At 38.3% G+C, this 17955-nt stretch overlaps 1 protein-coding gene across 1 annotated transcript in view; it reads left to right on the top strand.

The window, feature by feature from the left end:
* The window catches only part of CUBN (cubilin), a 267642-nt gene that overhangs the window by 165499 nt on the left and 84188 nt on the right, over positions 1 to 17955 (top strand). Inside the window, exons 40-44 of the mRNA XM_021696706.1 lie at positions 6169 to 6366; positions 11165 to 11311; positions 13461 to 13651; positions 13812 to 13995; positions 17735 to 17909. Coding sequence (XP_021552381.1) covers positions 6169 to 6366; positions 11165 to 11311; positions 13461 to 13651; positions 13812 to 13995; positions 17735 to 17909 — 895 coding nt within the window. The remainder of the gene's footprint in view (positions 1 to 6168; positions 6367 to 11164; positions 11312 to 13460; positions 13652 to 13811; positions 13996 to 17734; positions 17910 to 17955) is intronic.

A 17955-nucleotide genomic window follows, 5' to 3' on the forward strand; every position in this document is an offset into this window, starting at 1 on the left:
TCTTTCTTTCTTTCTTTCTTTCTTTCTTTCTTTCTTTCTTTCTTTCTGATAGAGAGGGCACACAAGGGGGTTGGAGGGCAGAGAGAGAGGGAGAATCTTAAGCAGGCTCCACACTCAGTGCTGAGCCCAATATACTCAGCATGGAGTCAGATGCAGGGCTGGATCTCCCGACCCTGACATCATGACGTGAGCCGAAATCAAGAGTCAGACGCTTAACCGACTGAGCCAGCCAGATGCTCCTACTTATAATTTCTAGAGATCCCTTTAGATATCTCTGAAAATTTGATTTGTAAATACTATGCGTGCTCACACACATACAAAAACACACATACAACATTATGGATCAACTAGTAGGGAGAAGTAACTGTGTTTCCTCTATATTTCATTTTAAATGTACTTTTAGAAATGCTTCACTTTCTCCTTATTGGTTGCAAACCTTAATGTTTCATGGTAAAATTAGCCTAATTGTTAAAGTTTTATTTTACTATGTTTAAGACCTCCTTAATCCCCTCAGTAAGCAGTGTTTGGGGAGACTAATTTTTCCTTAATAATTTGTTAAACAATTTTGAATGGCTTTTATGGGGTGACATAAAGGTTTGTCAGACATTTCTTGGAGGATATTGTCAGTCCTTGGTATAGAGTTGACCCTTGAACAACACAGGTTTAAAACTGCATGGGATTAAAAAAATCCACTTATATGAGAATTTTTTTCAATAAACACAGTCGTCCAGGGCTGTATATGTGTTTTCTCTTTCTTGTGATTTTCTTAACATTTTCTTTTCTCTAGCTTATTTATTATAAGAATACAGCATATAATACACATAACACACAAAATATGTGTTAATTGACTGTTTATGTCATCAGTAAAACTTCTGGTCAACAGTAGGCTATTAGTAATTAAGTTCTTGGGGAGTCAAAAGTTACATGGATTTTTGGGGTGCCTGGCTGGCTCAGTTGGTAGAGTACATGGCTCTTAATCTCAGGGCCATGAGCTCAAGTCCACATTGGGCATGTAGCCTACTTTAAAAAAAGTTACATGGTTGGCACCCCTAAACCCCTCATCCACAATCAACTATACCTGATTGAGACACGTTACCATAGGTTCTCATTGAAGAATATTCAAACTTTGAACTTGTTCTAAGACTACACAGATCCTAAAAGATTAGAGTCTATTTTTTTCTAGCTTCTTGGGAATTTGTATTGGCAGAGAAAAATTATAAAGGTATAATTCATACTTGTTTTTATTTAATGCCCCTAGAGTATTCTGTTCTGAGATGTTATTTTCACCTCCCTTACAAGATGCTACCATAATATTAAATATGAATTTCTTTCCAAAAATATTAATCTACTTATCTAAGAGCAAAGAACCATCAACAAGATTGCCAAATGTAATTTAGAGCTATCCATTTAATTCTGGAAAGCTCTCGTAAGTAAACTTGAGCTAAGCCTTTTTTGTATCCACAAATCTCAAGTTAGAAAAGGAATCACTTATTCATGCAAAATATTATATAAACAAATATAATTTAGTACTCAAAAAATGAAAAATTTTCTTCTCATACTTATGCTCTGTAATTATATGATTTAAGTGGATAAGCAAATACAGTATCATAAATCTCATTTTCCTCAGTCAAGAACAGGGGAAAAGGAGGGGCACTTGGGTGGCTCAGTTGTTAAGCATCTGCCTTTGGCTCAGGTCATGATCCCAGGGTCCTGGGATCGAGCCCTGCATCAGGCTCCCCGCTCCATGGGAAGCCTACTTCTCTCTCTCCCACTCCCCCTGCTTGTGTTCCCTCTTTCACTGTGTCTCTCTCTGTCAAATAAATAAATAAAATCTTTAAAAAAAAAAAGAACAGGGGAAAAGGAAAGTGAAAAGGTAAGAGAATTTTATAATTTACTAGGTATCTAGAACATTCTGAAAGATTCATTAAAACTAAAAAAAAAACCTTAACATTTTAAAATGTATTAATATATTGAACATTGTACCATCAGCATTTCTTACACATACATAGGTTTAGTTTAATTCAATAAACATTTATTGAGGATTTGTTATAGATATACCAAGATGACTAAATAAAGAAACAAAGATATGATCTCAACTCTCCAGGAGCTTAAAAATAATTGGGAAAAACAAAGTATTCATATGTCTGTTAAATAACAATATAGTAATTAAATTATTTAATGACAAAGCAGGTGGTACAGGCAGAAGAAAAGCAAGCAAAGGAAACTGAGCTTAATGTGACCTAGGATCATCTGAAGGAAATTAAACCTGTCGAGTAGGAAAACGTTAGTCAGCATATCAGTCAGGACATGTTCAGTTATGTTGCAGTAACAAATGATTCCAAACTCTGAGTTGCTGAAAAACAATAGTTTCTTTCTGGTTTGTGAGAAACATCCCTTTTAGATTAACTAGGTGCCTTGTCATCAGTATCATTCATAACACAGACCTGACATTGTCTGGGGCATTGACTGTGATCATGGCAGGAGGACAGAGAGCCCTGGCATATCTCAGTGTAAAAGTGCTCATCTTAAAAGTGACACAAGTCATTTTGCTCATAAGTCATTGGCTCAAACTGGTCAAATGACCTCATTCAACCACAAAAGTATCAGGATGTGTAATTTCACCATGTGTTTGGAAATGAGGATAAATGAATATTTGACCAAAAAGACTAATGACCCATCGTTAGTGTGACAACTGCCTTTTATAAATTCAAGATAAGAAATATTTCACATAAAGGAAAATCTTAACATTTGAAGACACTGAGTAATATTCAGCTCTTTCACTTGAAAATTGCTCTCATTTGTCTCTTTTTTCTTTACTTCTGTAGCCTATGTAGTAATAGGATAAAGGAATTAGGACGTAGTCCTGTAAAATTTTACACTCACTTCCTGGTGGTCCTAGTAAGATTCAAACATGTACTGATATAAACCTCTGGAATGGTGGAGTAAGGATCTCTGAAAATCCGTTCCTGTGTAAAAACAATGAGAACATTGTCAAAAGCAACTTCTGAGAACTCTGGAAATTAATCAAAACTTGCTACAGTCTAAAGAGTGTTTATTCAAGGATGATGGCTAAATCTCAGTGAAAGAGTCAACTTTCTGGCATCTTAATTCTCCCTATTTCCATCTCTCCCCTTGCCTCAGCTTTGTAGTTGCCTTTCAGTATCCTCACAACTATGGTAGTTGTGAAAACCAGCAGCCTAGCAACTATTGGAAGGGATAGAACAGGTTTGGAGCTATAGAAAACACCCTATTCCCTAGGAATTACCATTATCTGACCTATCTGGCAACTTCCTAGGAGAGCTCTAGTCTCAGGACTTGTCTTCATTTGACCTGCCTCAGAGGTTGTTCAGTGCCAATAGCTCTATCCCCAGTGTGTTTGTGGAAAACAATCAGTGGCAATTGTTTAACATCACAATTGCATGTGGCAGTGATACCAGCTGCAGGTAACAAGAGACTGAATAAAACTGTAAAAGAAAAACCTGGGGAATGAGATATTCATAGGGAGCTTTGGAAAACTCTGACATACATCTGGGAATCTAGAAAGCCACACACACATGCAGAGCTGTGCACATGTCCAAGAAAAGACACAAGAGAGCCCTAAACTCTTACCTCTATATGATCTTGAGGATCTGTGTAAGCAGGAAACAAAGTCTAAGGCAGAGTTGTAAACTGCCTGCTAGAGCCTTAAAGACATATTCCAACACACATAGATTTTGAATTAGCTATCATAAATATGTTAAAAAGTTAAAAGGAATCATGTCTAAATAATTAAAGGAAAATATGGGAATAATGTATCACCAAATAGAAAATATCAATAAAGTGATAGAAATTATTAAAAGAAAAAAACCCAACCAATTAGAAATTCTAGAGTTGAAATGTATCATAATTGGGGGGAAAAAAAATCCCTGGGGAGGCTCAAGGACAGATTTGAGCAGGCAGAAGAATGAATCAGTGAACTTGAAGATAGATCAATTGAGATTAGCCTGTCCGCTAGAAAGAAAGAAAAAGGCTGAAAAAACTGTACAGAACCGCAAAAATTATCAGTTATACTAACATATGTACAATGAGAATCCCAGAAGAAGAGGGAGAGAAAGCGGAACAAAGAATATTTGAAGAAATAGTGTCAGAATACTTCCCAAGTTTGATAGAAAATATTAATCTACACATCCAATCTCCAACATCCAAGAAGTTCAGTAAATTCCAAATAGGATAAACTCACTGAAATCCACACCTAGACACATCACAAAATATCAAAGCTGGAGAAAAAGTGATCATCTTCAAAGGACCAAGAGAAAGTGACCTATTGTATAAAAGGAGTCCTCAATGAGATTACTACCTCCCTTCTCATCAGAGACCATGAGGGCCAGAAGGCAGTGGAATGACATATTCAAAGTGCTGAAATAAAAAGACTGTTGATTAAAAATCCTTACCTATCAAATGTATCCTCCAAACTAAGGAGAAATTAAAACACTCCCAGATAAATTGAAAATTCAGAGAATTTATTGCTAGCAGATCTACTATACAAGAAATTCTAGTGGGAGGCCTTCAGGCTGAAATGAAAGTACTATAGCATGTTTTCACTACTACTAAACAGTAAGATAACGACATAAGTAAATATGAAGATGTTATAAATGTACTTTTGTTTGTAGATTTTTTATTTTGCTGTCTGATTTAAAGACATTAAGCAATGACTATAAAACTATGTTGATGGGTTTGTAATGTTTAAATATATATTTTTTATGACAATAATAGCATCAAAAGATGGGAGGGTTGGAATGGAATTATATTTGAGCAAAGTTTTATATACTATTCAAACTACTAAATTAATATTAATCCAAACTATACTGATTCAAATTAAAAGGCTAATTGTAATCCCTAGACAACCACTGAGAAGATAACTTAAAAAATATATAGTAAAAAGAAGAACAAGTGAATTAAAGTGGTATACTAGAAGACATATATTTAACACTCACTAGGATGGTTATAATCAATAAGACAAACAATAACAAGCGTTGGCAAGGATGTGGAGAAATTGGAACCCTGTGTATTGCTGGTAAAAATATAAAAAGATATAACCATTTTGTAAAACAGTTTAGCAGTTCCTCAAAAATGGAAACACAGGGTTACCATATGATCCAGCAATTAAATTCCTAGTCATATACCTAATGGCATTGAAAACATATGTCCACACAAAAATTTATACACTGAATGTCCATAGATGCATTATTCATAATAATGAAAAAAGCAGAAACAACCCAAATGTCTAACAGCTGATAAAACTTAATGCGGTATATCCACACAGTGGAGTACTAGTCAGCCTTAAAAAAGGAAATGAGCGAATGAAGGAAATACTGATGTGATGCCTGCTGCAATACGGATGAACCTTAAAACATGATGCTAAGTGAATGAAGCTCACCACAAAAGCTAATCACATATTGTATGAATATATATACATGAAATGTCAAGAACAGGCAAATCCATAGACAGAGGCAGAAAGCCAATTAGTGGTTCCCATGGACTGCTAGAGTGGAAAACAGGCAAGCTATCGGTGTTAATGGGTTTGAAATGTCTTTTGGAATGGTGAAGGTGTTCTAAAATGATCAATGATGGTTACAGAACTTTGTGAATATACTAAAACCCACTGAATTGTATATTTTAAAAGGGTAAGTTTTATGAGATCTACAGAATAGTTCAATAAAACTAATTTTAAACAAACTGAGTCAGAAATAAAAGCTGTTGTTATACATTTCACCAAATTGAAAATTATTTCAAGGCTGCCCAGATATAAATTACATGGTGAATAGCTATGCTGAAAAAGTGAAGATTGAAGTCCAGAGGATACATAAATAATAGTAACAATAGAATCATAATAGGGTCTTCTACATGAACTAACTTCATGCTCAACAAATAACAGACACTAATCAATAAATGGGGTGTGTGCAAAACTATGGTGAGAAAAGCAGAATAAAGTGTGTTTTTCTTACACAAAAAATTAAGGGAAATCACAGCTGTGTGAGTCAGCAGGTTTAAGAAAATATTTCTAGATTTCTTTGAGAACTCTGTTTTAATTAGTTGTTTCCTCTAGGTTCAGGTCCGCCACTTTAAAATGAACGTGCTACATTCTCTCCCATGGGAGGTATTTCATAGGTGTTATTTTTTCTTCAACAGGTGCTTGTGGTGGCTTCCTGAGGACAGGAGATGCGCCGGTCTTTCTCTTCTCCCCCGGCTGGCCCGAAAGCTACAGTAACAATGTTGACTGCATGTGGCTTATTCAGGCTCCAGATTCTACTGTGGAACTTAATATCCTTTCCCTGGACATCGAAGCTCACAGAACTTGTGACTATGACAAACTTGTCATAAGAGATGGTGAGAAACATTTAAACAAAACAAAAAACGGCCAAGTTTCAGCCCTCACACATAGTTACATTCAATTATGATAATACTTGTTTGCTGTCTCCATCCGTTTTATATGGAAGTTCCCAGATATCATGGTCAATGAAGGCACCAGAGTTGGCTACAATTTCTAAAGAAATTTAGGGAAATTGTAAGGAAAGTATTAAATGTTCTGTAACAAACGAATGCACATACTATGTTAGGGACAGCATTACATTCCTAAGAAAAAGCCCTGCCTTTAGCTTAAGTAGGAAGTAATGGTCTGAGTTTCCAGGTGGTGCTGCTTTCTTGATGAAAGGCCTTGGAGATAAATTTTGATATTTTAGACCTATGGCTTTCAGATCCAAGTGTGAAAAAGCGTATATAATTGCAATATATTCAATTCTCTTTGTCTACTGAATCTTTGGGTAGAATAGTCAGAATTAAGGGCTAACATTTTTGATCTTTTCCTCTATGCACAGGTGTGGTGTTGCAATGCAATTAGCGGCATAATACTAAGATGCAACATGTACAAAATTGTGCTTCGCAATTCACATGGCTGGAGAAGAGGAAAGCCCCATCCTCTGATCAGTGTTTCTCACAGTGCGGTCCCCAGACCCGGGCCCCGCAGAATCAGTGTCACCAGGGAACTTGTTAGAAATGCAAATCTTTCAGCCACACCCCAGACCTACTAAAGTAGAAACTCTCCGGATGGGTCCTAGATCTATGATTTAAAAAGCCTTCCAGGCGGGCCGTGTTTAGGGTGAGGAAAATAAGGCAGGATTGCGCAAACTGCAGGGTCAGATTCTACCTTGGTTTAAAATTTTGGTATTTTGACCATTTTACATTAAATTTTAATTTTTAAAATATTGCACTAAAATATGACTTATCTTGATTTCTAAGGTCTTTGGCCCCTCCCTGAATGTTGCCCGTGATGCGAGTACTTCACTTGCCTGACCCTTGTCCCTGCCTCCAGATGATACTGATAGTCTCTAAAGTTTGAGGACCACTACCTGCCATGTTAAAGACATTAAGACCTCACATGCCTAACTAGACAACAGGGAACATAACTAGGGAAGTGTTAAACTGGAGAACAGCCTCGGGGCGCCTGGGTGGCTCAGTCGTTAAGCGTCTGCCTTCGGCTCGGGTCATGATCCCAGGGTCCTGGGATCGAGCCCCGCATCGGGCTCCCTGCTCCGCGGGAAGCCTGCTTCTCCCTCTCCCACTCCCGCTGCTTGTGTTCCCTCTCTCGCTGTATCTCTCTCTGTCAAATAAATAAAATCTTTAAAAAAAAAAAAACAAAACAAAACTGGAGAACAGCCTCAAAGGAGCAGCTACTAAGAAGGCAGGCTCAGTGTTATTTAGCTTCCTGTCTTCTAAGAGATATGAAAGATACAGAATTTTCTATGAATTTCCCAATTGTTAGATTTTGGAAATTAATGAAAAATGCTTCAGAGCATATTGTGGACCAAACATGTGTTTGTTTTTTGCCCAGAGGTTACTCGTATGCAAGCTCTTGTCTCCCTTATCCCCTCAACCCTAGACTTTCATGAAGTACAGTTAGGAAATGGCAGAAGGGCTTTATTTTCCTTCTGTTGAGGCTGGGCACCAAGACTCAAATCAAACATACAAATGAGATGAGATGATAAATCTTATCTTTCCCCCCTTTTCCTATCAACCATCAGCTATTAGCACATTGCCCAGAGAAATTATCTTTTCTCACATCAAGGCATTCCTGTGGATGTTAAAATTTAAAACTTTTCACATAATGAAATGAGTGTGTCCTTGCACACATATTCTGAGTGTTCAGAATCTGGTAGAAACTTTAAAAAAATATCTTCAGTAGGTAACTCCAGTAATGAAGTAAATTATGGTTACTCTTTTAACATTCACTTTCTATTGAGTTGCTTTTTGTTTCACCAATAATTTTTCTTAGAAGCCTGAAGCCTGGGAGTTGTTTTCTTCTTCATCTGTGTGACCTTGCACAAAATACTAAATGTCTCCAAGTCTGCTTTATTGTCTGTGAAAGAGAGACCAATATCTACTTCTTGGAATTGTTATATCAGGGAACATAATACATGCAAAATTCCCGAGCAAAAGTCCTGGCATTTTATAGATGTGGAATTCAGAATTGTTTAATTTAGATTTCAATTTACTTTGCTAGAGATATTTTTAAAATAGGTTTCATCATAAACTCTTTATAGACTGGAAGTGTTCTTACTGAGACATAGAGCTTGGGAGCTCAGCAAATTGACTTATATGCCAAAACAATGACAGTGTTTTAAATTAGAGTGTGACCTATTGGAAGAGATTTTTATTCACAACATGAGTAGGTACTGAATAGGCTCATTAGTTCCTCATATGTTTCTTTACTCACTCAAGAAGTAGCTATTGAGTGCCGACTGTAGCGGTTGGTAGGTATTTTGTTCATTTGCACAGTGTTTAGTCTACATTTAGAATGAAATTTCAAGCCCCACTCCGATTGTTCATTCTTCATTCAGACAGGGTTTTTTGCTTCTGAGTAGCAGTGGCATATCACATTCTGAAGCAAATATCTAAAGCCATTGACCACAAGCAATAATACTTAGAGGCCACTTGTGCCATTGACCAGTCATCACAGGCCTTCAGCCTGTGGCCCTTGGTCCTAAGCGGGCTATGGACATTCCTGGGCCACCTCAGAGAGGGCCCTGCACCTTCCTGGGAGACCTGAGGCACTCTCTTACCTGCTTATTCATTTTTTTACAGGATTGTGATGATTCAAGACTGAATCCATTTTTTCCAGACCATGTACCAACAAAGTTTACATACCTAAGATTCCCCCAAATTGAGGTTCTGTGAAACTACAGCGGCCCTGGGGGGGGGGAAACAGAAGAAGGGGGGGAAGGCAAAAAAATAATTTTTTCAAAAATCAGTAACCCTTCTATTATTTATAGATATAAAATGTACTTCCTTTGTGATCCTAGAGAAATCTCATAGCATAGTTTGAGCATCTGGAGTTATTTAGCTAGTGTTTTAAATCCCTGTTGACTTCTATACTCTGTGCCCTTGGGCAAATAATATATCTTTCCTAAGACTGTTTCCTGTTTACAAAATTGAGATAATAAAAATACCTACCTAATAGTGTTATTGTGAAGATACAGTTTGATATTACATGTAAAGCACTCAAAGTAGTAATAATAATTGCTTGATAAATGTCAGCTATTGGTAATCTTGGCCTCGGTTTCCACATCTCTAAAATGAGGAGTCTCGAGTAGAAAGAGAATCACCAGACTACCCTGTAGCCCTGGTTCTTTACATTTGATTTTCCCCTCTCTTTAAAAATCAGGTTCATCCCTGCCACAATCCATATGGTAAAGTTATAGAAGGTTCTAGAAATACCTCAGCATTTACTATGGATACTGGGGGGAGAAACAAACCATCATATGGTTATTGGGTTATCTACCAACTCATCAGTTAGGCAACCAATAAGTAATTATTTAGAGATAAGCATTGTTTCATCAGACAATCTGAGGTGAAGTTCAGAAAAGAAAAATCAGTAGACCCTACCCTGTCTCACTGAGAGAGAAAATATGCACCTATGATATAAATAACAACGTACAATAAACTTCAACATTTTGTGATATAGACAGAGAATAAGTCAACAAAAACAATTTGGGGCAAAATGTATAGCAAAATATTACAGTGAAGATAGCAAGTGCAAAAGGAGTTATAGAGAGAAACTTTTGAATTGTAAAAAACACAAAAATTTCCAGAGGTCAGAAACCCTGCAAAGAATACCTTTCAGGCGTCTCCTCCATATAGCTATGCCATTGCATTTGTAATCCCAGACAATACCCTGTTTTCTGAAGTAATTAACAATGAGTGAGTTTTAGATGGCGATCAATATCAAAGGGATTCGTTTTGCTGGTTGCATTAAAGGGGCACATTTCCTCATGTCTCATATTCTATTTTTAGAATAGCTTGAAGTTTATTAATTATTTTCCTTAGAGGGAGAAGAAAACCATGTGTTTTCCCAGCCAAGGAATCCAAATATTTTATAATTTCCTTTGCTCCACTCTGGCTTTGATTGTGGCTTTGTTCCAAGTTGCTTATATCCAAGAGTAGTAAAAAGGAAAAAGAACCATGAGGTGACCCAGTTGTCCTTTGCTTCTCTCCCTGGAGGGCACACTTGCTGAAACGGTCTTTTTTCATCCTCCACACAGGTGGACATAAGTGTGTTCTTTTAATAGCAAAAGGAATAAACCACATCAAACAAATGGAAAGTTTAAAAAACCCACAAAAACACAGTCACAACTAAAAAACCCTCTGGAGCTGAAGAGAGGGTCATATAAATGTAGCACACCTCTTGGCAAATGACTTTACAACATTAGTATAAGATCTGAGGCTGAAGTACTCTTTTACATACTTGACCTTCAGCCATCAGAGTGATTTAGCTGAGTCTCTAACATACATTACAGCACTACTCCTCCATAATTTCCCAACCTCCACGTACCCTGATTTTGAGTTTTAGTGCCAGGGAGAACTGTCATCCAGTTTTTAGAAAGACGATGGGAACTGTCAAAGGAGATTTTAACATAAAGGGTAAAGCAAAAGGTAGACAGCACGATTAGGAGCTGAAGCCAGAATGATGTAATCCCTGGAGTATCCTTGTATTTGAGAACCTCATGATCTCCTAGGATGGGTGATGTTCTGAGAAAAATGTGTGAGCTGCTTTGTCTGGGTTGCAAAGGATGGTGGAGGAGATTCTGAAGACACCGCATTCTGCCGCTGACACTTCCTTTCTTTGGTGTAGGAGACAGTAACCTGGCCCCGCAGCTAGCAGTTCTCTGTGGCAGAGAGATCCCTGGACCCATCCGGTCCACTGGAGAGTACATGTTCATCCGGCTCACCTCGGACTTCAGTATAACTGGAGCGGGCTTCAATGCATCCTTTCACAAAAGTAATATGCTCGTTTTTTTGTGTGTCACGTCATGTCATCTCACCTCATCATCTCTCTCTCTCTCTCTTTCTCTAACATACTCTGCTTATTTTTCACGTGGTTCTCTGCCCAGCCTCTGGATGGCTATCCTATGTTAGCTACTGAGTCTGATCCAAAAAACAGTGGCCAAGTGGTACATAAGGATCCCCTGCCTTCAGGTCTCTGGGTGGGACATCTTCCCCTCCCCCTGCCCAAAAAAAGGAGGTGTGTTCTGGTAGGCCCAAGAATGAGATCTTTAAAACAATTTTTCAGCCTAGCCAAGGGCTTCAGCTAGAACAGAACTAGACAGCACTTATCCATAACACATCGAAGGAAAAATAAGTCAGAGTAATCTTCAGTCTAAGAAATAGCCAAAGGAAAGCAAGATATCTTCAGAAAGCTCTTGGTTTAAACAACTCATTGGAGGGTTGGCCAGAAGAATTTTTTTCTCTTGGAATATAAGTTTGACGAGTCAGAGAATGTGCACAATACATGGGTGGCAATCATGTGCAGTATGATCGAGACTTTCAAAACTTGATAAAATGGGAAGTCCAATAATAAGTTTAAAGCCAAACAAGATTAAAATTAAAGAAGTAGTCCATGAAATATGGAATATTGAAAGACGCTCATGCTTTTAACCAAAAAACATAATTTTAAATTTAAATTTTAAATTTAAATTTAATGTCTCGATATAGACATTAAAAATTTATCTAATATTTTCCTGCACTGTTATATATGTCCTTTACAGAGTAGGGAGCAATGGAAGATAAATTATCTTCTTCACACTCAGGGAAGCAGGCTGCATAGTGGTTTAAGAGAATGGGCTTTGAAATTAGACTTATGATAAATTTCCACCTGTGATTTAAGTGGTTGTGTGAACTCGCTGCACTCCCTCATTGAGTTGCTCAGCCCCTGACAATGGGCAAATTAATGCCTGCTCCCTCCATCCACTCTCTTCTTCCTCTTCCAACCTCTCTCTCTCTCCTGTTCATGTGTCTGACAGATGTACGTGTGCACATATAAATGTACATAAGTGTGTGTGTGCACGTGCACACCCACATGCTGGACGGCTGCATGTCTGGAAGGTATTTCCAGTTTAACATGTGAAGCCTGAACTCTTGCTTTCCTACCCCCTTCCACCCTCCAAACCTGCTCATTCCACACTCTTCACCATCTTGATAAATGGAAAGTACATTCTTTCTAGTTGCTTAAGCCAAAAATCTTGACGTCATTCTTGATCCTTCTCTTTCTCTCATCCTGCGTCCTAACCATCAACAGATCACAATGATTCTACCTTCCCAATATATCTAGAGCCCAGCCACTTCCCACCTTTCTCCTGCTACCACCCTAGTCCAGGTCCTATGTATCATCTCTCCTTGGACTCAGGCAGTCATCTCCTTATTGGACACCCTGCCTGTGCGTTTCCCTGCCTGCCCCCCTTACAGTCTAAGTATCGCAGACAGAGCGATGCTTTTAAACTCTAAGTCAGGTCGTGCCATTCTGATGCTCAAAACCCTTGAATGTCTTCCTATCTTACTTAAAATAAGTCCTTTCAGTTTCCTGAATGACCTAGCCCTGCTTTCTTTGGGATCACTCACTGTTGTCTCATTAATTCTGACTTACATGATGTACCACTCAAGCCTTTACACCAAGTGTTTTCTGAACTGGAACCCTCTTCTCTCACAAAGCCGTATGGCTTGATCCCTCATTTCTTCAGGTCTCTGTTCAGGTGATACCGTAACACCGCAGCCTTCTCTAACTTCCCCAGACAATACTATGCCATTCTCCCTCCCCCTATTAACTTTTCTTTGTACAGTTTATCCCCATCCCACATATTATATATGTGTTTATTGTATGTCTTACTCATCTATAAAGTAAGCTTCTGAAAGTAATTTGTCTCTGTTGCTTATTTCTGTATCCTGATCTTAGGAGAAACCACAAAATGAGTACCCGGTCATCTGTGCTCAACAAATGGTTGTTAGGCTAATCATTTCTTATACTTTGGTCCCAGTTAGTTTCAAACCACATTTCTATTGCCTACACTTTAAAAATCCTCAAGAAAAACAGGAAAGCATAAAAATACCATTGTAAATGTCACTTAAATAAATTACCTTTGTTTCTTCTTGGAAAGGTTGTGGTGGATATTTGCATGCAAACAGAGGGATTATCACATCCCCTCAGTATCCGGAGACCTACAGTCCCAACCTCAATTGCTCTTGGCACGTTTTGGTTCAGAGTGGTCTGACCATTGCTGTCCATTTTGAACAGCCCTTCCAGATTCCAAATGAAGATTCTTCTTGCAGTCAGGGGGACTACTTGGTGGTAGGTCATGCTTGCTACCTTTTCTAATTATTATCTTTGCAGTCTTCATTCAAAAAACAAAATGGTGATTCTTCTCTCCTGGGACGTGAATTGATAGGACTTGGGCACTCCATCTCTCTCAATATGAAGGAATTTATGCAATTTTCATTTGTGTTCCTAGCTGAAAAATGGACCTGATATCTATTCTCCACCCTTGGGACTCCATGGAGGAAATGGTCATTTTTGTGGCAGTCATCCTTCCTCCACTCTGTTCACCTCAGATAATCAAATGTTTGTTCAGTTTATTTCTGATGCTAGTAATGGAGGGCAAGGATTTAAGATCAAATATGAGGCAAAAAGTTTAGGTAAGTATTTTCATAAAGCATAATGCCCATATTTTTCCTGCAGTTGCTTGGTCTTCCTTGTTTAAATAGATCTGAGGAAAAATGTGTGAAGTTTTCTTTTCTAAAGTAAGAATAATAATTTAACAAGAATAGCTACCTGTTTTCAGGTACTTTACTATATTCTTGATACATTCAGTATCTCATCATGGCTACTTTTTAAGGAAGGTATCATTTCAATTCTACAGATAAGTAAAATGAGGCTTAGATTTTTTCTAAGAGTACTTATCAAGAGAATGAATAAAGTAAAATTCTCCATAAGTATAAATTAAACTGATCTTACAGATACCCTGAAATTTCTTAGTCCTTTCTATTATACCATGTCTAATTATAAGTTACATTCAGTTATGGAAACATTGTAAGAATGATAATTACATTGTTTTATAATCATTTGTATGCTTTCTTTTAAAATGAACACATACTCCTCTGATTCTGTTATTACCCACTTAATTATATATTACAGTGGTGATCTTTAATTACCTTTGCTTAATTACACTTGATTAAAATTATATTTAATTCTGCTGTAATGACTTAATTTTATGACATTTATTTTTATATAATGTTTAATTGAATAAATAAGTAAATAAGCATAGTTTCAAAAGAGAGAGTAATGTTAGCAGAGAATAAATCTTTGCTTTCCCCCCCCAAATTAGATAATATGGATTTCAGGATAATCATAAGACCACAATCCCAGATTCCTGAGTATATTTTAAAAAACATATTAATCTAAATTTTATATATCTATATAAAATCTAATATAATCTAATAAAAATAATCTAATTTATATATCTATATTTTACTGCATATTCTCTAAAATATGGGATTTTAAAATGTCAGCATAATTTGTTTATTCTGGAAGAGGAGAAGAAATAAGGGTCTACCAAATGACACACAAAATCATCTAATAGCTTGGGTAGGTTCCATGATTACTGGGAATGTACTTCTGTTACTTCCCACTACATACAGCTCTGGCACTTGGAAGGAGCCTTTAAAGACAGCTCTGTGAATACCAGCACCATTACTTTATAGGTTGAGAGTTTGTTACCCCTCTCTATCTCGAGATCTGCTGAGCTGGGCTGCTGAATCCTACGTGGGCAGAATGTCACTGGGCACTGAGGCTTCATAGAGTAACAGTGCCTTATGTCTAGTGAGTAGACATCAGCTGGTCCCACAGAACTCTACTTTCCCATGATAGAATCTTGAGTTACAGTCTTAAATTACATTTTTAAAGTCAATATTTGGTGATAATTCAGGTACACTAAGGGTTTATTTATAAACGCTGTGATTCTTTTATTCCTTTGTGGACCCTCTTTTTGTATAAGAATGGTATGGCCATTACCTGCTCCCCATCTTTCTGCCTTTACTATTAGACTTAAAGTTCTTTTGATTTCAAAACCTATTGTCCATTCACAGATGAGTGGATAAAGAAGATGTGGTATATATATACACAATTCAGCCTTGAAAACAGTGAACCCTTGCCATTTGGGACAACATGGATGGACCTAGAGATTATTCTGCTAAGTGAAATAAGCCAGTCATAGAAAGACAAATACCATTTGATTTCACTTATATGTGGAATCTAAAAAACAAACAAACAAACAGACTCTTAAATATAGAGAACCAACTGGTGGTTGCCAAAGGGGAAGGGGTGGGAGGGGGATGGGTGAAATAGGTGGTGGGGATGAAGAGTTACAAACTTCCAGTGTCTGGAAAACACCTGGAAAGAGGCGCCCAGGGACCAAAGGAGGAATGGTGTGAGATAAAAGGAGGAGGAGCTCAGTGTCCAAACAGCTGGGGGACAAAAATTGAAAGGAGAGAGAGATGTGATCAACTAGTTTAAATGTTGTGGACATAAAATAAAGATGAACTAGATGCTTGGGTACAGGACTGTGAGGCAACCAGAGTGCTTTGATGGGGTTGAAAAGTGAAGGGGGAAGGAGGAAAGCGGGCGGTGAGAGCAGAGAAGGTGAGTGTATCTGACTTGAGCATGTGATGAGCGGGAGGATGTGAGGAGCAAGGTGAGAGTGAGGGCGGGGAGGGGACCAGGATTGAGAGAGAGGGAGAGAGAGAGAGAGAGAGCACACAGGGTAAGGGAAGGGCCTCCATAGAGCACGGTCCCTGAGGAGACAGTGGAGTGGGAGGCCGACCCGATGTACAGGAAGACGGTGTGCAGGGGAAGACAAAGGAGGCAGAGATGCAGATACATTTCTTAAGGGCGGTAACCAATTGAGGGAGTGTCCTCATCTGATTTCTTCCATCGTACTCTGAAGGAGAACTCCTTCAGTGGTGTGGTGAGGCTCCAGAAAGAGCAGGGGGAATAAGGGTTGAGGGCAGAGAGTCAAGTCTCACAGAGCTGTTATATTTCTGTGAGAAAGTAGGGTTGCTTGCAGTGTTGAGAGTGGAGGCACGTGTTTCGAGGCCTTGATTTCCGCAAATGGTTTGAATAGCATACAATCTTGATACTGGGTTCTTTTGCAAGGTGAGTCTAAAGGAAGGGCCAAGAGCAAGGGAGTTAAAGGCAGTCAGAAGAGTCTGCAGTTTAGGGGTTCAGAGACAAGAAACATTCTGGGTAATGGCAAAATTCAGGACCATAAGTGACTGAATGACAGCAGAAATAAATGTCAAGATCCATGTATCTGTGAGGCTAACTTATAGGTTCATTTCATTGGTGTTGTAAGCACCCGGTTTACTCTGGCCTGGATTGTATTTTCACATACTTTGGTTTTTTAGAAAAGAAGTGTAAAAAACCCATTTATCTTCTCCCAGAAACTGGCTAATAAATTCTCTCATCCCGGTTATCTCTTACTCTTCAAATGCATCTCAATCCTGAAGAAACATAATGAGCGAATGCCCACAGAGTTGTGCAAATATATATCTGCTTAGTCTTTTAAACATCAAGATCCCAGCTCCACATCTTTCTATTGAACTGCCCAGTCAGTGGGAAGTTATAAGCGCTACTGCATTCATGTGCTTATCTCTGTGGCAAATGTATACTAATGCTTCCATGATGTTCTGCTGCATGCACTGTGCACCAGAAGCATTTTGCTGGCTTTAAGGAAGAGAGAAATTTTCTAAGAGAATTTACAGTTGGGCAAATTAGAAAGTGACACACTTGGTAGCTCCCCTGATAGCAAGTTCAGAATCTATTTGCTTAAAAAGAGAATGAGGGTAAATCCAGATGAAAGGAAATTGAGGTTGGAAATACAGATAAAGAGACTTTAAAAAATGCCAGTGGGAAGTCTAGACGTGATGCTGTGCTCACCACAGGTGTAATCACCATCTGCTCCATACAAGGCTCTTACAATACGCTTGGCTGTATTCCCATGCTGTACCTTTTATCCCCATGACTCATTCCTTCCTAACTGGAAGCCTGGACCTCCCACTTCCCTTCACCCATCTGGCCCGTCCCCCCACTCCCCTCCCCTTTGGCAACCCCTAGTGTGTCCTCTGTATTTATGGGTCTGTTTCTGCTTTTTGTGTGTGTGTTTGTGTTTTTTAGATTCCACATATACATGAAATCATGTAGACTTGTCAAATCACTATGTTGTACGCCTGAAACTAGTGTGGCATTGAGTGTCGACTATATTTCAATTAAAAAAAAAAAAAAAGACATAAGACAGTGCAAAAAATAAAAAAAAAAAAGATAGTGGCATTGCATCCTCTTTCCCAGACTGTCGATTGATTTCACTGTGTTTCTCACCAGCCTGTGGGGGCAATATCTACATCCACGATGTGGATTCTGCGGGGTATGTGACCTCCCCCGGCCACCCTGACAATTACCCCCAGCACGCTGATTGCACTTGGCTCCTAGCTGCTCCTCCTGGAAAGCTCATAAGGCTGCAGTTTGAAGATCAGTTCAATATTGGAGAAACACCCAAGTAGGTCACTTCCATTTCCTTTTTCTCCTACTCAGACTTAGTATTC

Source organism: Neomonachus schauinslandi, chromosome 5, assembly GCF_002201575.2.
Source record: "Neomonachus schauinslandi chromosome 5, ASM220157v2, whole genome shotgun sequence".
NCBI classification, from domain to species: Eukaryota; Metazoa; Chordata; class Mammalia; order Carnivora; family Phocidae; genus Neomonachus; species Neomonachus schauinslandi.